The 27,900-nt window shown below is 37.1% G+C and overlaps 1 protein-coding gene and 1 pseudogene across 3 annotated transcripts in view; one reads left to right on the plus strand and one right to left on the minus strand.

Annotated features, from left to right (window-relative positions):
- The window catches only part of MRPL42 (mitochondrial ribosomal protein L42), a 36,270-nt gene extending 14,742 nt beyond the window's left edge, over positions 1-21,528 (minus strand). Inside the window, exons 1-5 of one of the 3 annotated variants that reach the window (XM_037847208.1) lie at positions 21,418-21,528; positions 19,707-19,868; positions 11,619-11,682; positions 9,185-9,269; positions 6,777-6,940 (exon numbers count right to left, since the gene is read on the minus strand). In XM_037847208.1, the coding sequence (XP_037703136.1) occupies positions 6,777-6,940; positions 9,185-9,269; positions 11,619-11,682; positions 19,707-19,776 (383 nt within the window). In that variant the 5' untranslated portion in view covers positions 19,777-19,868; positions 21,418-21,528. Of the gene's footprint in view, positions 1-6,776; positions 6,941-9,184; positions 9,270-11,618; positions 11,683-19,706; positions 19,869-20,870; positions 20,951-21,348 lie in introns of those variants that run through there. The other 2 variants (XM_037847207.1, XM_037847209.1) reach the window with 2 other exon arrangements.
- LOC119542448 lies at positions 14,594-15,818 on the plus strand (annotated as a pseudogene).
- Positions 21,529-27,900: the final 6,372 nt, after the last annotated feature.

The following is a 27,900-nucleotide window of genomic DNA, read 5'->3' on the forward strand; positions in this document are numbered from 1 at the left end:
AAGACACATTAAAAAAATCATACACCATGACCAAGTGGGGTTCATTCCAGGCATGCAAGGATGGTTCAACATCAGAAAAACAATCAATGTATTACAACACATTAAAAACTCGAAAGGGAAAAATCAATTGATCATCTCAATAGATGCTGAAAAAGCATTTGACAAAATCCAACATCCCTTTTTGATAAAAACACTTCAAAAGGTAGGAATTGAAGGAAACTTCCTCAACATGATAAAGAGCATATATGAAAAACCCACAGCCAGCATAGTACTCAATGGTGAGAGACTGAAAGCCTTCCCTCTAAGATCAGGAACAAGACAAGGATGCCCGCTGTCACCACTGTTATTCAACATTGTGCTGGAAGTGCTAGCCAGGGCAATCCGGCAAGACAAAGAAATAAAAGGCATCCAAATTGGAAAAGAAGAAGTAAAACTGTCATTGTTTGCAGATGATATGATCTTATATCTAGAAAACCCTGAGAAATCAACGATACACCTACTAGAGCTAATAAACAAATTTAGCAAAGTAGCGGGATACAAGATTAATGCACATAAGTCAGTAATGTTTCTATATGCTAGAAATGAACAAACTGAAGAGACACTCAAGAAAAAGATACCATTTTCAATAGCAACTAAAAAAATCAAGTACCTAGGAATCAACTTAACCAAAGATGTAAAAGACCTATACAAAGAAAACTACATATCTCTACTAAAAGAAATAGAAGGGGACCTTAAAAGATGGAAAAATATTCCATGTTCATGGATAGGAAGGCTAAATGTCATTAAGATGTCAATTCTACCCAAACTCATCTACAGATTCAATGCAATCCCAATCAAAATTCCAACAACCTACTTTGCAGACTTGGAAAAGCTAGTTATCAAATTTATTTGGAAAGGGAAGATGCCTCGAATTGCTAAAGACACTCTAAAAAAGAAAAACGAAGTGGGAGGACTTACACTCCCTGACTTTGAAGCTTATTATAAAGCCACAGTTGCCAAGACAGCATGGTACTGGCACAAAGATAGACATATAGATCAATGGAATCGAATTGAGAATTCAGAGATAGACCCTCAGATCTATGGCCGACTGATCTTTGATAAGGCCCCCAAAGTCACCGAACTGAGCCATAATGGTCTTTTCAACAAATGGGGCTGGGAGAGTTGGATATCCATATCCAAAAGAATGAAAGAGGACCCCTACCTCACCCCCTACACAAAAATTAACTCAAAATGGACCAAAGATCTCAATATAAAAGAAAGTACCATAAAACTCCTAGAAGATAATGTAGGAAAACATCTTCAAGACCTTGTATTAGGAGGCCACTTCCTAGACTTTACACCCAAAGCACAAGCAACAAAAGAGAAAATAGATAAATGGGAACTCCTCAAGCTTAGAAGTTTCTGCACCTCAAAGGAATTTCTCAAAAAGGTAAAGAGGCAGCCAACTCAATGGGAAAAAATTTTTGGAAACCATGTATCTGACAAAAGACTGATATCTTGCATATACAAAGAAATCCTACAACTCAATGACAATAGTACAGACAGCCCAATTATAAAATGGGCAAAAGATATGAAAAGACAGTTCTCTGAAGAGGAAATACAAATGGCCAAGAAACACATGAAAAAATGTTCAGCTTCACTAGCTATTAGAGAGATGCAAATTAAGACCACAATGAGATACCATCTAACACCGGTTAGAATGGCTGCCATTAAACAAACAGGAAACTACAAATGCTGGAGGGGATGTGGAGAAATTGGAACTCTTATTCATTGTTGGTGGGACTGTATAATGGTTCAGCCACTCTGGAAGTCAGTCTGGCAGTTCCTTAGAAAACTAGATACAGAGCTACCATTCGATCCAGCGATTGCACTCCTCGGTATATACCCGGAAGATCGGAAAGCAGTGACACGAACAGATATCTGCACGCCAATGTTCATAGCAGCATTATTCACAATTGCCAAGAGATGGAAACAACCCAAATGTCCTTCAACAGATGAGTGGATAAATAAAATGTGGTATATACACACGATGGAATACTACGCGGCAGTAAGAAGGAACGATCTGGTGAAACATATGACAACATGGATGAACCTTGAAGACATAATGCTGAGCGAAATAAGCCAGGCACAAAAAGAGAAATATTATATGCTACCACTAATGTGAACTTTGAAAAATGTAAAACAAATGGTTTAAAATGTAGAATGTAGGGGAACTAGCAGTAGAGAGCAATTAAGGAAGGGGGAACAATAATCCAGGAAGAACAGATAAGCTATTTAACGCTCTGGGGATGCCCAGAAATGACTATGGTCTGTTAATTTCTGATGGTTGTAGTAGGAACAAGTTCACTGAAATGTTGCTATATTATGTAACTTTCTTGGGGTAAAGTAGGAACATGTTGGAAGCTAAGCAGTTATCTTAGGTTAGTTGTCTTTTTCTTACTCCCTTGCTATGGTCTCTTTGTAATGCTCTTTTATTGTATGTTTGTTTTCTTTTTAACTTTTTTTTTCATACAGGTGATTTGAAAAAAGAAGGGAAAGTTAAAAAAAAAAAAAAAAAAAAAAAAAAAGAAAAAAGACAAACAAGGGGAAAAAAAAAAAAAAGATGTAGTGCCCCCTTGAGGAGCCTGTGGAGAATGCAGGGGTATTCGCCTACCCCACCTCCATGGTTGCTAACATGACCACAGACATAGGGGACTGGTGGTTTGATGGGTTGAGCCCTCTACCATAAGTTTTACCCTTGGGAAGACGGTTGCTGCAAAGGAGAGGCTAGGCCTCCCTTATTTGTGCCTAAGAGTCTCCTCCTGAATGCCTCTTTGTTGCTCAGATGTGGCCCTCTCTCTCTGGCTAAGCCAACTTGAAAGGTGAAATCACTGCCCTCCCCCCTACGTGGGATCAGACACCCAGGGAAGTGAATCTCCCTGGCAACGTGGAATATGACTCCCAGGGAGGAATGTAGACCTGGCACCGTGGGACGGAGAACATCTTCTTGACCAAAAGGGGGATGTGAAAGAAAATGAAATAAGCTTCAGTGGCAGAGAGATTCCAAAAGGAGCCGAGAGGTCACTCTGGTGGGCACTCTTATGCACACTTTAGACAACCCTTTTTAGGTTCTAAAGAATTGGGGTAGCTGGTGGTGGATACCTGAAACTATCAAACTACAACCCAGAACCCATGAATCTCGAAGACAGTTGTATAAAAATGTAGCTTATGAGGGGTGACAATGGGATTGGGAAAGCCATAAGGACCAAACACCACTTTGTCTAGTTTATGGATGGATGTGTAGAAAAGTAGGGGAAGGAAACAAACAGACAAAGGTACCCAGTGTTCTTTTTTACTTCAATTGCTCTTTTTCACTCTAATTATTATTCTTGTTATTTTTGTGTGTGTGCTAATGAAGGTGTCAGGGATTGATTTAGGTGATGAATGTACAACTATGTAATGGTACTGTAAACAATCGAAAGTACAATTTGTTTTGTATGACTGCGTGGTATGTGAATATATCTCAATAAAATGATGATTTAAAAAAAAAAAAAAAAAAAAAAAAAAGATCCTATTTAAGCAAAGATACTTCACAAAATGTGAGTTAAAGGGAAAACTATTAGTAGGAGACAATATTAACAATTATCATTACTATATTATTATTGAGCATACACTATATGCCTATATTTTATCTCAAAACAGATCATGAAAATTAGGCACATTATTTCCATTTTCTTTAACAGGTAATGAGATTGAATAACTAACTAGTAAGTGGCAGAGGTGGGATGATTTGATTCAGCCCAGGCTGCTCTGACACAGTTTTACTCTCAGAAAAAAAGTTTTACTTTATTGGGGCTCAAAAAGCACAGAACTGAGTATAATGTGAGATAGGGCTATTCATATAGGTAGAGGTTAACGGTGGTTATCTATGGGGAACAAGACATGAATAGGGACAGAGATTTCCGTTTTATACTTCAAATACTTCTGCATTGTTTGAAAATGCTTTTTAAATGAGTGTTTTATACCTTACAATAAAAACTTATTTAAAAAGATGCCATATATCCCTAGTAATTAAATACATAATGGGTCTCATTCTTTTGATCATTTTAACTTAACATTGTGAAATACAGGTATTTATTAAAACATCTCTAAAATCTCTAAATATAGAAACAAACACTTGCAAATGGCTCATATTAATCCAAAATATCTATGTAGATACCAAATAAATACTTGTTGAATTATTAGTGATCACATATATGCTTATTTAAAAATCCTGAAAGATGATGGAACCACAGGACAATGTGTACTGGTAAAATTCCATAAATATATATACACTAGTAATTGGGGATTTTCTGCTGAATGTTTATTAGGACAGATACTGGAACAGTCAATTCCATTTAATTAAAGCCTGCTTACAATTAAAAGTGCCTAGTAATCCTGAATGGGTAAAATTAATTAGCCGTCAAAAGCTAATTAGCAGTAATGAGATTAAACAAGTAAATAAGATCAACTATAGGTAAATGTCTGAATGTCTAGACTAGATGTACATGCTTGTTTTTAAGATTTCTAATGATCTTCTTGCCTTCAGTTTTGCCCACTCCATGCTACATACCTTTAGAATATTTCCATAATTTCAGTGATTTGGTTATGAACAACCTTTACATAAGAGTTCAGCAATATGGAACATGCAGGAAAGAAACAAGTGCTGCACGCCATTACAGAGGAAGTTCAAGGTGGAGCTTAAACTAAAATATCTGGCTATAGGGAAAGAAATAAAAGCTAAACATGCAAGATGCTTTGAATTATGGAAAGAAATCTTAGAATATGGTAATGACAGATACGGGGCTATTAAATGGCTTGCTAATTCATTTTAACATACCCTAACTGAGAATTACAAAGATAGGGAAAAATCCAAATAGCATTCATAAACAAAGTGAGTACTAAATAAGAAAGAAAAATCAAGGAAGAAGATATAAAGTATCAATAGGAATTAAAAACACCATACTGATAAAAGTATCTCAGAATTTTTTTGTTGGAAAGTTGATACAAAATATCACTGTTATTAGAGCGAATATAAAGGGAGGGAAGCTTTTAGATGGGAAAAGAAGAGCTGTGTTTTTGTTACAATGAATTTAAAACTTTGGAAAGATATATAGTTTGAAGTATTCTGAGGACAGTGATATTGGGAATAAAGAATGAGACTAAAAAAAATGTATAGTGGGTTGCATGTCATCTATAATAATAACTATAATTAAAGTCCACAGAGTGAATTTTACCAAGACATGGAGCATAAAGCAAAGCTCTGAGGAATCCCTATCATAACTAAGGATAAAAGAGAAAGTGTCTTCTAAATAGACACTAAAAAAGTAAACTGAGCTCCATATTCACAATTGCTTTTAGAATTGCTTGCTCCCTACCAGATGATCCCCAGACCCTTCAGACTCAACATACCCAACAAGCTCACCCTCCCCACCCCAAACCTGTTTCCCCACTGGCATGAATGGCACCACCATCCACCCAAACACCCGGTCAGAAACTTGGAAGGCCTTTTATACACTTACCTTTCCCTTTCTACCACCTCCAATCAGTCACCTACTGCTGTTATTCAAGTTCTTAAACACTGGTCCTCTCTTTTATTCTCCCCCATCTATTCCCACAGGTCTTCAACATCTTTAACCTGGACTACTATAATAGTTTCCTACAGATCCCCCTGACTCCAAGCTGTCCATACATCATCCATCCTAAATACAGTCTCTTTAATGATTTTCTAATGCATAAACTTTGGATATGTAAGTTCACACCTTAAAATTTGACAATGAAAATAAAATCTAAACTCCTTGGCAGAATATAAGACACTTTGTGAGACCCTTCCTACATTCCCTCCTCTTATTCTGGGTTCCATTCAATCTGAACAAATTGCAAATTTCCTAACAGGCTTAATCTGACATGCTGTTTTCTCTGCCTATGTAGCCATTCCCGATTCTCCTTGGCTAACTCCTTACCATCTTTAAAGTTCAGTCACACTCAGTTATAACTGTTTACTATCTTCCCCCTAGTCTATAAACAACTTGCAAACAGGGAATGAATTTTTGATCACTGTATTCCCAGCACCTAATAAGGCAGCTAGTCATTAATTCCATATACATACTGAATGCCTATGCACTAGTCCAGTGCTAGATAATGGGTTATACAAATGAATAAGAGCAAAGTTCACTCAAACAAACAAATATAAACAAAACCCACCTCATAGTTTGGTTAGGGTAGAAGAAAGATATAAAAGAAAGAAGAACAAGAGAAGAAACTAAAGTCAGAGTCAGAGACGGGGTAAGAATCAATGAGTCCTTGCAAACAGAAGGGGATTTGCTGTTTCCAAAGGAACTGAGAATAACATATGTTGCCCAATCATTTGCTATACCCCAATTTTTTTTGGCAACAATTCAAACGTGTCAAAAAAACCTGAAAAACAGTTGAAGAAAAATCAATTATTTATGTGGAGGATGAATTAAAAACAATACACTAAGTGTCTACTATTACAGAACGTAAAAACATTGCAAGAATTCTTGCAAAATTCACTGGAAGCTTTGGTTAAATTCCCCCATTAAAATAAAGGAAAAAAGAAGTCATATTTCATTTTAGCTATAGTATATGCAGATTTAAAAGTGCAAAATAATAGGTGACTGTATTGCCTGTTAACTTCCACTTGCCAAATACCACTTCAGAAAATTGTTAATGCAAGGAAAGTTATGGGCTTCTTTAGTGTATCCAGTGGGAGATGAAGAAAAAAAAATAGAACTTACTGTCCATGAGGATACCAACGGTGTTTAGTAGTAAAGAACATTTTGCTAAGTTGTTCTATCATGGGTCCTTGCTCAAGATGTTCATCTTTTACCTCTAATCTGGTTTTCAGCATTTGGTCATGTGTTTCTTCGTTATTATGCACAGGATCTGGATGAGGGATCGGCTATAAAATAATCAATAATGAGCAGTATCAAACCGTAGAAATATTAGCCAGCATCTGATTGAATTTACAATAAAACAAGTACCATACTTAGTAATTCATTACAGTACTTGAAGACGGGTAAACAGGTTATCAGAACAGAGTTTCACTTATTTGCAGAATTCATTAAAAAATCAGAAACATTTTTATTTTTGCAGAAAATTTTGGGATTTTTTTCCCCAATGATAAAGTTCTTAATAGTTTAGTTCTTTTTTTCCAAATAATAAAGACATTAGTTTCTATTTCCCAAAAGTATAAATTGTGTCCATTATTTTTTAACTTAAAAGTTATTTTAATCCTTTCCATGTATATCATTAACATGCGATATAATGAAAAACATAATTTCATAAATGACCTTTCTTATAACCAATGGAAGCAGGAAAAATTTCAATGTTTTCATTTCAGGTGACAGAAATGCCATCAAATGAGAGTTTATGGTAACTTTAGTAATTAGTTTGCCAAAGACTTAGTTACTAAAAATTTCATCTCCTTTCCAATATACCTGAGTGATACAACATATTCCTGTTGGTAATGGAAGCTCATTAAAGCTTTTAAGAATCACTGTCTTGGAGGGTCAGGTTATCTGTATTTTAAATATTAAATAACAATGTATGTAACATAAACACAAGAATATAACATTGCCTTGCTTTAAGAATTCTGTATGTGTGTTCTACAATACAATGAAAATCTGAATTTATAATCTTAATATACACACACTATTATTAACAACTACTACATGTATGCAAATTAGTGTTTATAATTACAGTAAGTTCCAAAAGGTACAGTGAAAAATTTTAAGAGTTGGGAAAAGGTAGGAGAAGGATCAGATGGACCATGGAATCTACAATGGGTAAGGAGAGAAGTGAGGACATATGAGATAGATGAGGGAATCTGAAAAAGTGTTTGGATCAGTGGGTGAAGGTCCTAATTCTTGGACTTGGGAAAACCAGAGGAAATTGGTAGTTAGCTAGCAGAATTCTTGAAATTTAGATTGGGACAAAGGAGGAACAGTTATTGGTAATAACAACATCTCCAGTTATGACTGTGGAGTGGGTGACTGAAGTACAGAAAGAGTAAAAAGTGAGAGGTATTCATCACCACAATCAGTTTTAGAACATTTTCATTACTCAAAAAAAAAAAGTGAGGGTCCAGAGTATTAGACAGATCATCTACATGGATATTGAAATAACAAAGAATTAGGAGAGAAACAGCATTGGAGAACAGGAAAGTAAGCCTAAAATCTTCAAGGAAGAATGGAAGGTTGGTGGAGAAGTGACCTGAGGGTTGGTAGATGATAGCAACAAAAATACAGTAGATGGTATAGTTTGATGATACAAGCTACAAATCTAGAAATTGTCAGGGAAAAGAGAACATGGTCTGGAAGTGACAATGAGGAACTACAGGGATACTACCCCTCCTCTAGGCCCAGTGATAAGACAATAGCAACTACTTAAGAGGACTGCTGGGAAAATAATGTCTCCTGGGTATATCTAGGTTTCTGTTAGAGCCAGAAAGTAAAGGCAACATTCTAGAAGAGGTTAAGGTTATTAGAGATTTTACTGATAATTACAGTAAGTTCCAAAAGGTACAGTGAAAAATTTTAAGAGTTGGGAAAGGGTAGGAGAAGGATCAGATTCAGGGGTATAAAAACCTTTTATAAGTGATACATGAATATATCTCAATAAAACTGCTTAAAAAAAAAAAAGCCATATAGGGATAAGAATCTGAGAAATGCTGAGAAATGACCTGGCAGTACTGAATAGGGATAAAGCACAGAACAGGAGATATATCACAAAGTAATAATGGAAGTGTAAGCTGGAGGGTTTACAGGCCCAAAATCAATGATATAGGCCAATTTTTCTACACATTTCCCAAAGATTTGTTTTTCCATAATTTACTAGATTATAATATGGGATATAATGGGTTAATGCATTTTATAAGCTTATATTTGTATGATGCACAGTCAAGAAATCTACCAAATATTTTGGACCAGAAAAATAATGCTCATATTTGTGCTTAAATAGTTCACTTCATATACTAAGCAAAGCTTTTAAAAAGAGATGAAAAAGAGAAGGAAAAAAATGGAAACAGTAAAATGAAAAAGTCAATAAAGGAAATTAAACAACTCCCTTCTGTTTGGATACTGTAAGCAAGCATGAACATTTCTGACAGCAAATTAAAACCTACAAGAGATTTTCTCATACATACTTTTGTGTGTTCATATGGAATATCCACAGAGGGATGGTAGCATACTATCGTCCTGCCATTGGATGTCAAAGCAAGCTCTACTTTGCTAAAAAAGAATGTTTTAGAAACAGTATTATATTGTATTCAAGGCAGAATACTTATTTTTAGAGCTAAAATTAATTAATCACAAATTCCTACAGACAAGATGCTACATCGCTGAACTGGCAATCCCAATACCCATATACAGGGGACAACTCAGACCATCATATAAACCTTTAAATGCACCATCCACAATTTTATCTCAATTATTCTTCAAATTATTTATGATTTTAATCTATCCAACATCTTTGGAAGAGACTTCATGTTTATGAGTCACTATTATTAGAACTTCTTTTACTTGTCTAAAAAATACCTTCAAAAAAGTTGCAAGGTATTGATTCAAAAAAGTTGAGTTATTAAAGATAACAATTTTCAAAAGTTGAACTATTAAAGCTGAAGATAAACAAAGCAAATAATCTTCCAGGTTAAGAATCATCTGAATTTCCATTCATAAAGACTGTAACTGAGCAATTTTTCTAACCAACATTTCTCCAAGTGCCTCTGGCAGAACAGAAGAACTGTGAGAAGCCACCTACAAAAAGGGTTCTGTGGTCAAAAAATTTGTGAATTGTTGCGTGTTTAACCCTTCCCTCCATTAATAGCTCCCAGGAAGAACATATTTTAGGCAACAGTCCTCTAAATACTTCTTCCATAAATGATCTGGCTGGATTCCATTCCTCCTGTTTTTCAAAAACCTGCAAGTACTATTGTACTTGGACTCATATACATTACAATATACATTCCAGCTTTTACTGAAATTATATATTCACTAGATTCTGTAAAATTTAAGTTTCTAGGATTTCAACACCAATCAGATTTGAACTAGACTGGCAATTAAACTACAGAGTATATTTGAGCTAACAAAGGACAAGGCATTAGGTTGTTTCAACATTATTTTAAGACTGAATACCGTAACATGGCTACAATGAACATTTAACCAATCAAATGACTTTTGGTAAAGATGGAGTTTTACATAATGCAAAACACTTACAGGACTCAATCTTATCAGGTTCAAAAAGTCCAATTTTGTCACTGTTTATCTTAGTACCCACTTGTGCCAGTTTGAATGTATTATGTCCCCCAGAAAAAGCCATATTCTTTGATGCAATCTTGTGGGGCAGACATATTAGTGGGGATTAAGTTGGAACTTTGGATTAGGTTGTTTGCATGGAAATGTGCCCCACCCAACTATAGGTGATAACTCTGATGAGATAATTTCCATGGAGGAGTGGCCCCACCCATTCAGGGTGGGCCTTGATCACTGGAGCCATACAAATGAGCTAACAAACAGAAGGAAATCAGTGCAGCTGAGAGTGACATTTTGAAGAGGAGCTACAGTCAAGAGGGACACTTTGAAGAAAGCACAGGACCTGCAGATGAGAGACAGTTTGAAGATGGCTGTTTAAAGTAGACTCTTGCTCCGGAGAAGCTAAGAGAGGACAAATACTCCAAGTGCAACTAAGAGTGACATTTTTGAGGAACTGCAGCCTAGAGAGGAACATCCTGGGAGAAAGCCATTTTGAAACCAGAACTTTGGAGCAGATGCCAGCCACGTGCCTTCCCAGTTAACAGAGGTTTTCCAGACACCACTGGCCATCCTCCAGTGAAGGTACCCGATTGCTGTGTTACCTTGGACATTTTATGGCCTTAAGACTGTAACTGTGTAACCAAATAAACCCCCTTTTATAAAAGCGAATCCGTCTCTGGTATTTTGCATTCCAGCAGCATTAGCAAACTAGAACACCACTAAATATACATGTAGAACTCAAAACTAGTGTCAAGAGGAAAGAAAATAAATTTTACTAACATGTGCAATAAAAACAACATAGCTTAAGAAAATATGTTGCATTTTCTGCATATCAGATTCTGCTACAGAAAAAAAAGACATCGTCTTATTCGTATGTTACTCCTAGTTCTTAGCATAATGACTGGAATTGAAAAAGAACCAAATAAATGGTGGTTGAATTAAATATCTGTAATTTAGGATTATTCAATGTCAAACAAAAGATAAGCTAAAGAACTGCTTTCTCTAATAGACATGAACCCTAAAACAAAACCGTAAAAACTAATTAACTTTTCCAAAAAGCTAAAGCACATTTCAGAAAGAAAAAATAGCACTTCTAACAGCAAGTCTGTCCTACAACAATTAAGTATTCACTGAAACACAATGATAATGATTTTTATTTAAAATGTTTATAAACCCAGGGTAAATAAGATCATTGAAATTATTTTTAAAAACAAAATTAAAGGAATAATCAAGAAAGAAAGCAGAAAACTCCAAAACAAGAAATCAAATTAAATCATTTCAGATACAGCTAACAGACTGTTATTTTTCCAATTGAATTTTAATACATACCAATTATAGTCATCTGGAAGAGAAGAATACGTAGATTTATGACAAACGCGATATAAAGCTCCATCTGCAAAGACCCCAAACAGTAAAATGGATTTAGTAAACTTCACCACATGTTCTCACATAAATGTAAAGCTAGTTTCACTCATTCAGCAATATTTACTGTGTTTGTTGTGAACTGGGCCTGTAATAGGGGCTGGGGATCAACTACAAACTAAGACCTGGTCCCTGACCTCAAAGAGCATACAGTCTTCCAGTATGGAGAGACAAGTAAACAAATAATTTCAATCTAGAGGATAAAATTGTTATGATGGGCAGGCACCAAGAGAGAAGCACAGAACAAGCAACCACAACTGGCGAGGACAGAGAAAGCCTTTCCAAAGCAGATGATGTGTAAATTGTTCAGAAGCATGAGGAAGTAGGAGTTGACAAGTGGTGAATGCAATATTTCCTGCAGAGGTAGTAACAGGCACCCAGGACCAGAGTAGTTAAGAAAGTACAAGAAAAATGTAGTGTGGTTGCAGTGCATAGTTCATAAGTGTTGTAGGTGACGAAATACAAAATAACTTGTTTACAATTAATTTTCTTAATCCAAATGCTCATATTTCAAAGCATATTTTCCTTTTTCAGAATATCAGAAAATTCAAGAGCCAAAATTACTTTAAAAAATGTCTGTGAAAGGTTCTCCTATGTTCAGAGAGAGGGTGTTCTTTTAAATATAAAGAAAAAATTCAAATTTAGCAATTTTTATTTTTAAGCAAGTTCTCAATATATCTTGGCTAAAGCTAAGGATCATCTTCTCCTGACAGAGCCTCTGGTTCCTGCTGCACAGAACTATAACATACCCTGCCCTTCCTATCTCCATGTGCTCGGAATGGAATGTCACCCCACTTTGTTTGAGTACCACTCATCCTTCAAATCAAATGCTACTATTCCACGCAATGTTTTTTACTCTCCCCCCCAAGCTGTATCACAAGGAAAAGAGTTGTCTACTTTATCCGTCCCCCAACCAACACTTCACATGAAATTGCTACACCTTTGTAGTCCTTATCTTTTATCTGCATCAGTTATTTATGTGTGTCTGTTTTCCATCTTGGTATATCTTTCCTCTCCCCAGGACTGCATATATTTAGGGGTCTGAATATAAATTCTTAACCCAATACAAAAAAGTCCCTTAACAAAATTCATTATTATCATGCGGAAGATTGTTCAGCAAAATGTCATCCCCAAAATTCTATTGATGTAAGATAACAAAATACAAAGAATTAGAAATTTAACCTCACTTCTTAAAAGATTTATTAATTCTCAATTATTTGTTCTAATACAGAGGAACATTCAGTAAGACAAGTTAGAAGATAATGTAAAATCCTTTATATATATACACACATATATACATATATATATATATATACACACTTCATTTTCTTGTTTGACATTGCTGAGCTCTTACTATTTATGTATGGATTAGGTTAATAACAAAAGAAGTTTGTACTCTTTGAACATAACCCTTCGTGATGTACATGTTTATTGAAAGAAAGAGGGTTGGGTGGCAGAGGCAGGAGAGATAGAATGAAGTGTTCCATATAGAGACAGAAGGGAAAATTCAAGAGAACCACTAATAAAAAAGTGACCAAACTGATTCTACCATGTTAACTTCTGCATAATTAACACTGGATAAACTCATTACCTGAGATTTTACCAACAAAAAAATTCTAAGTATAGGAAGTATCAGAAGTTCTAAATATAGACTAAGAAAAGCTAATACCAATCAACCCAAAGCAAAAAAGAATTTCAATGAGAGTTAGCTCTTCATAATTTATGGGCTATTCTTATTACATACATATGTTTAACGGCATTTTGATAAAATCCATAAAAGCTGAGAGCAGTCCCAATTAATCTTAAAATTCCCAATATTTTGTATTACCACAGGAAAGGAAATACAGCAGAAAATGTACTGGACTAAAACAGGAAGACCTAGGTTTTGGTCACAGCTCTCATTTATCCGATATACGGCCCTGAGTAAGTTTCTGACGGCCTGAGAATTCATGTTCTTTCACCTTCATGAAGAGGATGATACCAGGAGGCCTACCAAATTCAAAACTGTTGTAAGGATCAAATGGTTTAATGTGCTTTAAAAACTATAAAATGCTCTACATTCCCATGTTGACTGTATATTTGGGAAAGTTTTTTTTTTTTACATTTGGATTTACAGACTGAACACCTTACAATCATTGTGGACGAACATCATGCCGTGGCCGGGACAGATTGGCGCCGAACAGAAATAACACTTCTCGATACTCATACTGAACCCAAGTGCAAACCCACATCCAAACGCCGAGTTTGAGGGGAAGTCTGGAATCACTTTCTAATCTAATCAGGGAGATGTGAGCCCAGGTATGTGAGTGGAAAGGAAGGTAAGCCAAACTAAGCAAAGAAACCCAAGTAAGAAATGAGTCTTAAATGATCCATAATTGGTCAAGCAAGGCCTGGGGCAGACATAGTTGCTCCCATAACCCAGCACAGCATGGGAGCAGAGCTGGCCCACCCTTCACAGCTCTCTCTACTGCCTGTGCTTACACAGCTTTGAGAAACTTTTATATGTTCACTCTAGAAATACAGGGAGATCTTTTTATTTTTGCTTACTGGACTCCCCCCCTTAATCATGGTTTTGGTTTGCCTTCAATCTTAATGTCTTTTTTCTTATAAAATATCCTCCAATAATAAAAGTAATAATAGGAATTGTGCAGAAAAGGGACTTCAGAACACAAGAAGCTGGGTATAGTCTTTGAGAATTAGAATAACCTAGTAATAATGGAAAGAGTTTCTGGAGTAACCTAATTCTTAGTTAACTAGATATTTTGACAATTACTCCAACCCCATTCAAATCAGCTCAATAATCACTTATCCCCTATCATATGTAAGAGGCACTGAGGAGATTTCTGGCTCTTTACTCTTTGCCTTAAATTCAGGTGTCTTTTATGAATACTCAAAAGCAGCAAAGGCCAGTGCTATCAGGCCAGCATTTCAAAGCTAGGAAAAGAGATGAAAAAGAGACGTTTGACCCTACTCAGTTTCAGGACTGTATTATCAAGGAATAACTGAAACTGGTATTGGTTTGGAAACAGCAGCAAAGTTTCCTGATGCTTCTGGAGCAAAACTTGATTATTGCCGATATGCAGAAACACTCTTTGACATTCTGGTGGCTGGTGGATGCTGGCCCCAGGTGGTACACTGGCAGATGACATGATGCGTACAGATGTCTGCATGTTCGCAACACAAGAAGACCTAGAGACCATGCAAGCGTTTACTCAGGTTTTTAACAAGTTAATGAGGTGCTACAAATAACTGGAGAAAGGTTTTGAAGATGAAGTTAAAAAGCTGCTGTTGTTCTTAAAGGGTTTTTCAGAGTCAGAAAGGAACAAACTGGTGTTCTCCTGGCTAACAGGACACTTAATGCATTCATTCTTAATAGCCTTTATAATGAGAATTTGGTTAAAGAAGGGGTCTCAGCAGCTTTAGCTGTAAAGCTCTTTAAATCACGGATAAACGAAAAATATATCAGTGCAGTAGCTGCAAGTCTTTGGAAAGTCAACATGGATAACAGACTGATGGAACTTTTTTCTGCCAATAAGCAAAGCATCGAACACTTCACAAAGTATTTTACTGAGGCAGGCTTGAAAGAGCTTTCTGAGTATGTTCAGAATCAGCAAACCATAGGAGCTTGTAAAAAGCTCCAGAAAGAACTTCAAGAATAGATGTCATGTGGTGATCCATTTAAGGATATCATTTTATATGTCAAGGAGGAGATGAAAAGAAACAAACATCCCAGAACAAGTTGTCATTGTAATGAGCACTGTGGAATGGAACAAAAAAGAGGAGCTTGCAGCAGAGCAAACCATTGAGCACTTGAAGCAATATAGCCCTCTACTTGCTGCCTTTACTACTAAAGGTCAGTCTGAGCTGACTGTTACTGAAGATTCAGGAGTATTGTTATGACAACATTCATTTTATGAAAGCCTCCCAGAAAATAGTGATGCTTTTTTATAAAGCTGAAGTCCTGAGTGAAGAGCCCATTCTGAAGTGGTAAAAAGATACCCATGTTGCAAAGGAGAAAAGTGTCTTCCTTGAGCAAATGAAAAAGTATGTAGAAGGCTCAAAAATGCTGAGGATGAATATGAGTCTGAAGCTGAACAAGGTGACTGAATTTTGAAACTACACCCTCAGTAAAGCAAACAGGAGTTATAGATATAATGCCATGTCTCACTTGTTCTGGTTCTTACATCTTCCTACCTCCCAATATCAAGCATGATATAAGGGCTGCTTTCACAGCAAATTTTAACTGTTTCTATGGTTACTGAAAATGTTGGGTTTAGTTTCTAAAACCATGTTTTAACTACCTACAGGAGCTCTAGATTTGAATCTAATGTTGCATTTGTCTTTTCAATTATCTCCTACTTCCTGTATTTTCTACTGTAATAATGTAATTTAAGGCCTTCCACAGTGAGCAGTTTACTTTATTCCCTGGGTTTTCTATATAAACAGTTTTCAAGATATTATCTGGTTAAAAACAATTTGTTATAAAGATTCTGTTTGCAAATTAAACTGTAAAAGTATCCAAAGTCTCAAAAAGCGATTGTGTGATAATTTGATGTGAAATGAAGAAGTGGCATATTTTATGCTCAGAGCCCTATTCATCAATGAAAATCTCATACACAATAACTGAATTCATTAACTTGAATCCTGAGTATTCAGACCATTGTTGCACGTTGACATATTTTCTTGCATTTTAAGCTCAGTTGTTTGCTCTCTGGTTTTCATTCCTTAGTGACGCCATGAAGAACAAACTTGAAAGTGATGTCTTTGGAAAATTATATACAGCAGAGATGATGGGAAGAAGAAAGTTGAGATTTTTCCCATTGAGAAACTTTTGTATTCAGTTAATATAGCTCCATTCAAAACAAATAGATATCCTTTCAGACAACCATTAAAGGAAATGTCTTGTCATTCAAAGTATTTATGCTCATAATAGACTTAATAGGATTGATAGGACAAGATTCAAACAGGAAGGTAAGTAAAGGAAATGACTGAGGTACTATACCAAGTAAAAACTGTTCTAAGTGGGATGAAATATAACTCACATTTCTTACTGACTTAGAGTATTTGTTATGAAGAATGAAGTGCAGTGATAATGATACATTCCCACTTGGTCATACCGGACAGGCTTCATTCTCTTAACATATTCAGTAACGATTTGAGCATCAGGCTATTAACATTCCCTAGCTGCCATTTTTTAATTGCCATGAGCCAAACATTACTCCTATATGATTGACCCATTTATTTTAATGGCTGCCTTTAATTTTCATCTTTCTTTCTTGCTGGGACCTATCTGTGTACACAGTCATTAGAGAACAAAATGTGGCCACATTTTTGGTGGAAAGACTTCGTTTTAAAGATAAACATTTTGAAGGTGTTCTGATTAGTGAAAGAAACTAACCTGGAATAATGCCACCAGAGACTGAGTGGAAATTACCCCTTTCTAAGGTGTCATCCTTATGAACCAAGAATTTAGACTTCAAAATTAAAAATTTGTTTTGAGGAAATAATGTGTAATATAATTGGAAATAAAGATAAAGAAACCATATGAAAAAAAGCATTATAACTGATAACATTGTAAATGGGATGAATTCGTTAAATGAATAACTTTGATAGTTTTCGTGCACAGGCAAAATGTTATTCACTAGGTTTTTACATTGTGATCTGCTTTTACTTTGTAATTTGTAGTCCTCAAAGGGCTTTTTTTAAAAAAAAATAAAATCTATCCCTTTCACTTAAAAAAAAAAAAAAAGAGGCACTGAGGACACCAAAGTAAAGTAGATACAGTAGAAATTTACAATCTAGCAGGAAAAGTATACATAGTCAGTTTTCAATTATCCAGGGGCAAATTAACCTATTTGAGGACTCACTGCTCCTTCAGGGCCTGGACTAGGTAAAAACTGATTAGTCCTGACTTCCCATCAGCCTTGGGGCTGGGTTCCTGTCAAGGAAAGGAGAAGCTAAGTGACAGGGGTCTTTTTCCCAAATTCTCAATGACAAAAACATTCCCACAGAATCAAAATCTGCCTGTAGTTTTGTTTTCACTCTGATTATAGTTTATATTTAAAGTCTCTTAGCAATCTTCTCTTCCATTTACTTAGTTAGTCACAAAGTTGTTTGTACTTTGAATAGGATGTGATAAATATATTATGCCCAGAGTCCTAAACAAAAAAGGGGGCAGCAGAGTGAGAAAGATGGAAGGTTTCCCATAAGAGTGTGATTTAGCAAACTTCTGAACATTCTATTCAATGAAGGGTTTACTGGGTGTGCCAGTTTGAATGTATTATGTCCCCCAAAACGCCATTATCTTTGATGCAGTCTTGTGTGGGCAGACATATTAGTGTTGATTAGATTGTAATTCTTTGATTGAGTGTTTCCATGGAGATGCAACCCACCCAACTGTAGATGATAACTCTGATTAGATAATTTCCATGGAGGTGTGGCCCTGCCCATTCAGTGTGGGCCTTGATTCATTTAGCAGAGCACTATATAAGCTCAGACAGAAGGAGAGAGCTTGCTACAGCCAAGAGAGACACTTTAAGGAAAGCACAGGAGCTGAGAGAGGAGCTGCAGCTTAGAGAGATATTTTGGAGATGGCCTTTGAAAGCAATCTTGTGTTCCTGAGAAGCAAAGAGAGGACAACAGCCCTAAGAGCAACTGAGAGTGACATTTTGGAGGAGCTACAGCTTACAGAGACATTTTGGAGAACACAACCCAGGAGCAAGAAGACACCTTGAGAGGAACATTGTGGGAGAAAGCCATTCTGAAACCAGAACTCCAGAGCAGACACCAGCCACGTGCCTTCCAAGCTAATAGAGGTTTTCCAGACACCACTGGCCATCCTTCAGTGAAGGTACCCCCTTACCTTGGACCCTTTATGGACATAAGACTTTAACTTTGTAACCAAATAGACGCCCTTTATAAAAGCCAACCCATTTCTGGTATTTTGCTTGACAGCAGCATTAGCAAACCGGAACACTGGGTATGTGAAATATCTTTCCTTACCTCAAATTCTCTAGCTATTACTCTACTTTTTTTTACCCTATTCTTCAAACAGTTCTTTTCCCCTTAACTTAATAAGGAAACTTTCAATTACAAGTGATGGTAAATAAGAAACACAAAGAAAGAGATTAACTCTAGGCAGAGATGTATAGAGAAGTTGGCTGACATAGCTACTTATGAAAAAGCAAATTTATTGTCATCATTTAACCATGTCTACTTTAGAAATGGAAGGACAGGATTCACAGAGAAAAAAATAAAGTAAAAGCAAAGTTGGCCGGGAAATAAGGTTTAATATTCTATTTACTTATATGGATCAATGCTTTGACTACCTAACATATCTTTGAAGAAAATATTAAACTATATACAGTTCTTTAAGAAAAAAAAGGCAGAAATGACAATTTTTTTTTTCGAATGGCTAGGTACATAGAAAAAAACACAAGGGAATATACCAAAATATTAACAATTATTATATTTGGAAGATAAGACTGAATTTATCCTTTATTTGCCAATTTTAAGATCTACTAAAAAAGTAATTATATGAAACATACTACATTAAAATGATTCAAACAAGAGAAATTTACCTTTACTAATAATCCCTTACTCCTGCCCGCAGCTAAATCCCACTCATGGTCTACACAGATAACCACTGTTTGGTCCAAACCTTTTATCCTGATTTATATGTATACATACATACATAGAGAGAGAGAGATCATCCTTTAAATACACAAATGGGATCATATAATACATTTGTTCTGTGACATGCTTTTTTTACTCTTCTATATAGAGATCTTTCTGTTTTGGTAACAGCTGCATGATACTCATATTAAAGATGAAACATAACTTATCCACTCTCTTTTTGATATTTAGGCTTTCTCCCTTTTTCCATTATTATAAACAGGTACATCCAATAAGAAATACTTTACATTTTCTAGAAAAAACACATATTTCTATAATATTTGAAAAAGTCTAAAACTTTTGAAATATAAAAAAACTTACTTTGGATTGGAAATAAATGTTTTAAGACAGTTCTGCTTGACATCGCCCATTTTACTGCTGCTACTGCCATGGTGAATCAAGATGCTTATCAGGTGGTATAAAAAGATGTTTTGAAAAGAAACTCCTTTTAAAATCTGCTTCTAGGCACACCTATTTTCATGCCTGATTAAGAAATAAAGAAAACTCAGTTCTACTGATGGTAAAGTGATATGACATAATTAACACCACAAAAACAAGATAGGAATCACTACCTAGAACAACATACAGTCACTTGAAGCAAAACTTTTAAACAACCTTCCATACCCATGAGATTTAGCAATAGGAGAAAGAACATCATCATGTCCATTACTATTTCTCTTAAACCCACAGCAGTTCTTTCCACTTTATGAGTACTCAATAAATGTGTAATTACTCTTAGAAATAGTTACACATGGTACATAGAGCATCCTCTCTCACATTACTGTGTCTGTGTACAAACCTCCCAGGTACCTTACACAAGATATTGTAATCACTTAAAGTAGTATTCTGTTTCTGCTTAAATTAAATATTAAACAGGAAGGCAAATCCCTGGCTTATTAAATACTGATTTAGAGGAACACAAACTCACTAAAGTCTCAAATAAAATTTCAATCTCTTGTATAAGGTATTTAACTTTCTAAGGTGCTTTCACCACCATTTCATTTTACATTCCTATAATTCCTGTGACGTATCTTTAATTTGATTCATGAAGAAACTAAAATAGAAAATAAATGACTTGCTTCCAAGGATTTGGAAATTTTGGGCAAGTGGTTAACTAGGCGACCCTCAGTTTCTTCAAGGGTAAAATGGGGATACAACCACAACCTCTACAGAGTGCTGTGAATAAATGACATATACCAGTTATACCTCTTGTATTTAATTGGTCTCAACTGCTATTCGTTTCCTTCTCCCGACAGTGATCAAACGGAATTAGGACACAGAGCATGCATTCTTATTTGCAACACTAAACTATGCAGGCTGATTCCTTGCAGTCAGTACATTAGCATTGCTAAGCCTGAGTTCACACAGCGTCATTTATAACCCGTATTCTTATACATTATGTGCTTTGACTTCCACAAATCTGTCAAGTAGGCATCTCCATTTTACAAATTAAGAACCGAGGTTCAAAGAGGTCGAGCGATTTACCTGCCCCACTATTCTGCTAACAGTTGGCATAAGAGGAGCGCGAACCTATGTCTTCTGGCCACGAATCTAAGAACAAAACATCTTGAGAGACATGAGCTCCCCTCTGTTCGAGACCCAGAGGCAAGCACACCCGGCTGTGGTCAGATTATCCATCCCAGGGAGAGAATTTGAGAGGTTAGGCCCCTTGGTCTAGAATTCAACACCGAAGCAAAAGCTACAGTGTCTCGGAGGTTTGAGGAATAGGCTACCAGGAGCACGGGGACTAGTACCCGGGGTCAGACCCTAAAGGCTTCGAACCGGAGAGATCCTCGGAGCCACGAGCTCCATCAGCTCCACCCGGGAAGTCGGCTTAGGCACGAAGGGAACCATGCAGGAGGCGCACAGCCACACGCCAGCCCTACTGCAGGACGGACGGAGCCTGGGGATGCCGATGGCCTGTTCCTGCCGCAAACAACCGGCAGCACACCTCAACACCTGCCGAAAAACTTTCTGGTCCTGCCCAGTGCCCCGGGACTCCGCGACAGGCTGAGAAGAGGGAAGCAATTACCTCTACAGACCGTCACAGTGAACCTGCCATCTTGTTCCAATTCGGGTCCTATGAGACACCGCCCCGCGCGCCCTCCCGGCCTGCGGGGCACTCTGGGAAATGTAGTTTCCGGGGCAAAGCGACCTTAAGCAGTTCCGTACTCGCGTGGCCGCAATGTTCCCGGTGCTGCCGGGGAAAACAAAATCACCGTCCCACGCTCACATCCTTAGAAAGTAACAAGTGCTAGTTAAAAAAAAAATTTTTTAAGTATGCTAATATTCAGAGGAACGAGAGGTCTTTCTTTGGCGGACAAGTTAAGATGTTCCGGGAGAAAAAGCATTCCGGGGAAGCACTGAATTGTGCGTGAGGGGAAGGGGTGGGGACGGAGGCGGGGACGCCCTCCAAGCTGAAAACCTAGCACACTGCTTAGAACTGTGGTGGCTCTCCATTATGGGAAAAAGAGAAGGTGCAGAATCCTGGACCTTACCTACTGTTTCGAGGTGGGGAGGAGGAGTGAACCTCTGCCCATTCCGTTCCCATTACCAGCAATGCACTTCCCTCACCTCTTTTCTCATGGTCTCACCCATTCTTTATCCCCTTATCCTCCTTTCTTTTCTTCATAACATTCACATTATCTGACATATTATCATTGTTTGTTTAATATCTGTCTCTTACGCTAGAATACAAGCTCCATGAAGGCAGGGACATGTATCTATGTTGTTCTATTCTATACAGATATGACATCTAGACTGTGCCTGGCTCATTGTAGACCATCAATAAGTAAATTGCATGATACAATTTGATAATAATGCAAGTATTCAAGATAGTAGGTGATTGACTGGTAAAGCAGAAATTTTAGTCTTAGAGTTCCCTTCCTCCATGATTTGCAATGTTGTGTGCATACGTGCATATTCTGAAAAAAGAATCCACAACTTTTATCTATCGTATATTCAAGGTGGTCAACAAATCCCTCAAAAACTTAAGGACCACAGTCCTGAAGTGAATGTTAATAAAAATAAATGTACATAAATTCAGAATAAGAAAAATATGGGCTTCTGTGGTGTGTCTCCTAGTTTCCCCCACAGAATGTCATGCTCATTCTTGCTGCTAATCTCTGCTCATTTGAAAGCCCACCTAGAGGGCCCATCTCTTGTCCTTTCTAATCTTGTCTATCCTTCCAAGCCACTCGGTGATGTCTTTCTGGACAACGCTGTAGGAAGGGGCAAAGAGGAGAAATAGATTTGACTGAACAATCACTGGACTTGCTGGACGTTTACTATACAAGAGGGAAGCGGGGTGAATCAGAGATGATTCCAGAGATCAAATCCTGACAGCTGGGAGCAGAAAGGGTACCATTGCCAAATAGGGAGACTCATTTATTTATTGGAGCCATGGAAGGTCTCATAAAAGCTGAGACCAGAAAAGAAACCAACCATGTGGGTGGGGAGAAGGAGAGGGACAGCTTTAGCCTGAAGGAACAGTTTGAACAAAAGCCAGAGAGAGGTGGAAAGAAGCTTACTGTCTGCTGGAGTATGGTGGATGATGCAGAGTACAGTAGCAGGAGATGAGATGAGGTGGGTAAGAGCCAGGTCATGTTGTGCTTTATTGGCCTTGGGTGGTGATAACATGGAATTAGGATACAGGCCATACATGTTGATTTTATTCTAAAGGCAGGAGGGAGGCACTGAAAATTTTTAACACAAAAGGAGTGGCATGATATGATTCATGTTTTTAAAAGGTTACTCTGGCTGCTTGGTAACTAGTAGTTTGGAAAGTGGCAAAACTGCAAGCAAGTCGAACGAGAAAGCTATTGCAGAACTACAGTCAAGAGATGATGATGATAACGTGATGGAGGGTGGTAACCTTGGGGATGGAAAGAAGGCAACAGACTTGAGATATATTTTGAAAGTAGAAATGATTACTGAACTTGTTGATAGATTGATTGCATGTGGGGATTGAGGGAGAGACACTTCAGATGATGCTTTGCTGGTGGACTTGACAGTGTTCGAGAGATCGGAGGGTTGAAAGGGGAGCGGGGTTGAGGGTCTGATGGGGGTGGAAATGAAAAGTTCCATTTAGGAGTTGCTGAGTTTAGGTTATCTCTGAGACATCCAAGCGGAGATATAAAGTAAGTCAGGTAGTTGGAGAGGTATGCCTGGCAAGTAGAAATTGGGTTAACTTTTACTCGACACTTACAATGTGTTCAGTACTATTCCATGGCCATATGGCCAGCAAGTAGCAGGACTGAGATATGAACCGGAAAGCCTGGTTCTCTCTTGAACTCCCTCTCTTTCATATAAATACATTATATTTAGGTTTTGTTTTATTCCCATTAGTATACATAAATAAATACATACGTGTATATATATACACATACATATATATATATGTACAAGCACACATTGATTTTCCTCTCAAAAACTATACATATACATAATATATTATCTTTTTTTTTTCCCCACTTAACAATATATCATGAACATGTTTCCTATGGTTAGCCCAAGTATTGACAGTTTAGAACTGCAATATAGATCCTTGCAATATAGTTTTCTTCTTAAAGGTATTTCATTATTAGGCGGTTTTCTGCAACTTTTAATCTTCAGAATCATTCTAATTCATTCCATCCATTCAACAAATATTTATTGAGCACTTACTATATGTGCTAGACACCAGAGTTGCAGTTTCTGCCTTCGTGGTTATACATACTAATGAGAATGAATGTATTAAATGTATACTTAAGTAATTCAAATCTAGATGATGTCATCATAGTAAATAATAATAATAATAGAGTCCAGTTTTTCTTCCTGAAGAAGTCAATACATTCAACATGATGTTGATTTCCTCTGAAGGAATAGCATGTCTTGACAAGTGGAAATAGGTTATCTAAAGCAAACAACTTGCTTCAGATTTGTTAAAAACAAATTCAGTATTCGTTTTCAATTCTTGTGTCTAATGCAACTGTGGAAAAAATTGGTGCCATGGATAATTTGTGTTTTGATGAGTTCTAATGATCAAATGTTCAATGAATAATAAGTGAATTTTGCATTGGAGGGGATTGCCTCTGGAGTGCTGGTAATGTTTTACAATCTTGACCTGCATGGTACTGCATGTTTGCTTTATAATCTTCCAGTAAACTGTACATATGTTATGCGCTTTTCTGTATTATATGTAGTTCACAATAATAAAGGATTGAAGAAGTGAAAAAAAATGTATACTTAAGGATTTAGTTATTTTATTAGAATCACGATGAGTGCCTCAGAGGAAGAGGATAGGATGCCACGGAGTATATAACACCTAACTAGTCTCTTGGAGTCAGAAAAGGCTTCCCTGAGGGCATGATTTTGAAGCAGAAATCTGAAGGAACAGTAGAAGTTAGGCAGAAGAAGAGGGCAAGGAAGAGGCCATTAGGCTGAGGAAACAGCCTGTGTAGAGGCCCTAAGATGGGAAGTAGTATGGTTCTTTCTAGAAACAAACTAAGACCAATGTGACTAGAATACAGGGCACTAGCAAAAGAAATATTTAGGCTGGTGTTATGGTTAGGTTCATGTGTCAGCTTGGCCAGATGATGGTGCCAAGGGGTCTGGTCCAGTGATCACTGGCCTAACTGTCACTGCAAGGACATTTGTGGCTGTTTAATAAACCAGAAAGCTATTTTATTAAATCATCAGTCAATTGATTGCACCTGTGATTGATTACATCAACGAAGGGTGTGTCTTCCGCAATGAGAGGAATTCAATCAGCTGGATTTAATCCAATCAGTTGAAGACTTTTAAGGGAGAAAGCGAGAGAACCTTCACTTACTTCTTCATCTAGCCAGCGTCTCCTGAGGAGTTCAATGAACTCTTTCATTGGAGTTGCCAGTTCCCTGCCTGCCCTACGGAATTTGGACTCGTGCATCCTCCCCTATGGAATTTGGATTCTTACATCCCCACATATCTTCTGTTGGTTCTGTTTCCCTAAAGAACCCTAACTTATACAGCTGATGACAAAGGCAGATCTATTAAGTTTCTGAGAAATGTTTCACACCTGACAGGTGTAAGAAAGGGATAAGTTTAGCTTTCACGTAGAGACAGCATGGAATAAGGAAAATGGAGGCAGAACCAGCTTAAACAAGCCCTATGGTAAAGGGAAGAAAGAGAGAATCTGCCAGCTCCTTATATGGAAAAGTAACCATGGTTACTGGAATGTAAAGAGATATGAGTAAAATCAGAGGCGGGAACTCCCAGCTAAAAAAATTTTAAACTGAACTCTCTCGGATAGGCTGGTCAGTTCGAAATCTCAAAGATGAATTAGTTAGTTCTCTCGGCTAGGCTGTAACCTCTGTAGTAACCAGTCAATGGGGAAACGGGAGGGACTTGCGCATTAGAAGTAGGTGATTTAAAGATCGCCATTCTCTTCCTCTGGCGCACCAGCCTACCACATTTTTGGCTGTGTGTCCTTTCTTGCAAGATCGTAAATAAATTCTTTTCTCCTCCAGAACCGGGTGAGCATTTTTGTATAATGCTTGTTTCTAACACAGGTAACACTTAAAGAAGCTTTCTAGGAGATCCATCTATTTGAACATGGAGGAGCAAATGGCAGATTAACAGGCACAACCAAAGGAAGTATCATTAGCACATCTTTTTTTAAAATTTTATTTTGAAATAAATTCAGACTTACAAGAACAGTTGCAAAAACAATACAAACCCCATACACAGAACTCCAGCATACCCCGACCCCCCTCCCTGATACCCCGATCCACCAACTTTAACATCCTGTCACACCACCATTTCTTTATTTCCCTCCGTCCCTCCCTCCCTATCTATCATCCTTCATCTATTGCTCTGTCTTCTGAACATATGAGAGCAAGCTGCATACATCCTTGAACAAACACTATAATTCTCATATACAATTCCCATGAACAAGAACATTCTTTTATGCAATCCCATTAAGTGCAGCTAAGAAGTTCAAGAAATTCAACATTGATACAAAGCTTACATTCTATATTCCTTTTTTTTTTCTTATGTCTCAACTGTGTCCCTTTGAGCCTCCTCTCCTCCATCCTCAGATCCCATCCAGGATCATCCTTGGCATTTAATTGTCATTATCTATTTAGATGGTCTTTTTTTTTTTTTTCAATTGTGGAAACATATACAGCCCCAATCTTCCCATTCCAACTCCTCCCTAGCATTCCATTAGTGAGAGTAATCACATTAAGAATGTTGCAATGCCATCACTGTAAGAAAGGGATAAGTTTAGTTTTCCCATAGAGACAGCATGGAATAAGGGAAATGGAGGCAAAACCAGTTTAAACAAGCCCCAGACAAAGAGAAGAGAGAATCTGCCTGCTCCTTATATGGAAAAGTAACCATAGTTACTGGAATGTAAAGAGATACGAGGTAATATCAGAGGCGGGAACTCACAGCAAAAAAAAAAAAATAAAAATTTGAGGGGGATAGGCTGATCAGTTCAAAATCTCAATAATGAGCTAGTTGGCTCTCTAGGATTGGCTGTACAAATTAAAATCTCAAAAGATGAATTAGTTAGTGTTCTCGGATAGGCTGTAACCTCTGTAGTACCCAGTCAATGGGGAAACAGGGGAAGGACTTGCGAATTAGGAGTAGGAGATTTAAAGATCGCCATTCTCTTCCTCTGGCGCGCCAGTCTTCCATGTGTTTGGCTGGACGCCCTATCTTGCAAGATTGTAAATAAATTCTTTTCTCCTCCAAAATCGAGTGAGCATTTATTCCCTTACAGGAACTGCTTTATTTCCGACAATCACCTTCCCACCATCCATTACTAGAAATTTCCCTTCACCCCAAACAGAAACCCTACTCTCATTTCTTAGCTCCCCATTGCCCCTTCCCCCGCTTCTGGTAACCCATATTCTATTTTTTCATCTCTATGGTCATATTCTCTGATACTTTCTTTGTGTTTACCGTGGGGCTTAAATTTAACATCTTGAATCTGTAACAATCTTGTTTTTCTTTGATATCAACTTAACTTCAATAGGATACCTAAACTATGTTCCTATATTCTTCCATTCCCCCACCTTTATGTAGTTCTTGTCAAAAATTACATATTTTACATTGAGTCCAAAACCACTGATTTATCATTACAGTTTCTGTATTTTAGATCCTGTAGGAAGTAAATAGTGGAGTTACAAATCAAAAATACAGTAGTATTGGTATTTATATTTACCATGTGATCTTTACTGGAAATCTTTATTTCTTCATGTGGTTTCAGTCAATTGTTTAGTGTCCCTTCCTTTCAGCCTACACAATTCCCTTTAGCATTTCTTATAGGACTGATCTACTGGTGATGAAGTCCCTCAGCTTTTGATTATCCGGGAATGTTTTTATCTCCTCCTCATTTTTACCCTCTAGGTGTTTGTGAATTTTCTAAGTAGCAATTCTTTTTGTAACCCTAAAGCCAGAGATAGGCACAGAATCCGACTGAATGCTATTTAAACATAAGAGAAGGGCCCTGTCATACAGACAGAATGTGAAAAGAATTCCAAATAGC

This window comes from Choloepus didactylus, chromosome 8 (genome assembly GCF_015220235.1).
Source record: "Choloepus didactylus isolate mChoDid1 chromosome 8, mChoDid1.pri, whole genome shotgun sequence".
NCBI classification, from domain to species: domain Eukaryota; kingdom Metazoa; phylum Chordata; class Mammalia; order Pilosa; family Megalonychidae; genus Choloepus; species Choloepus didactylus.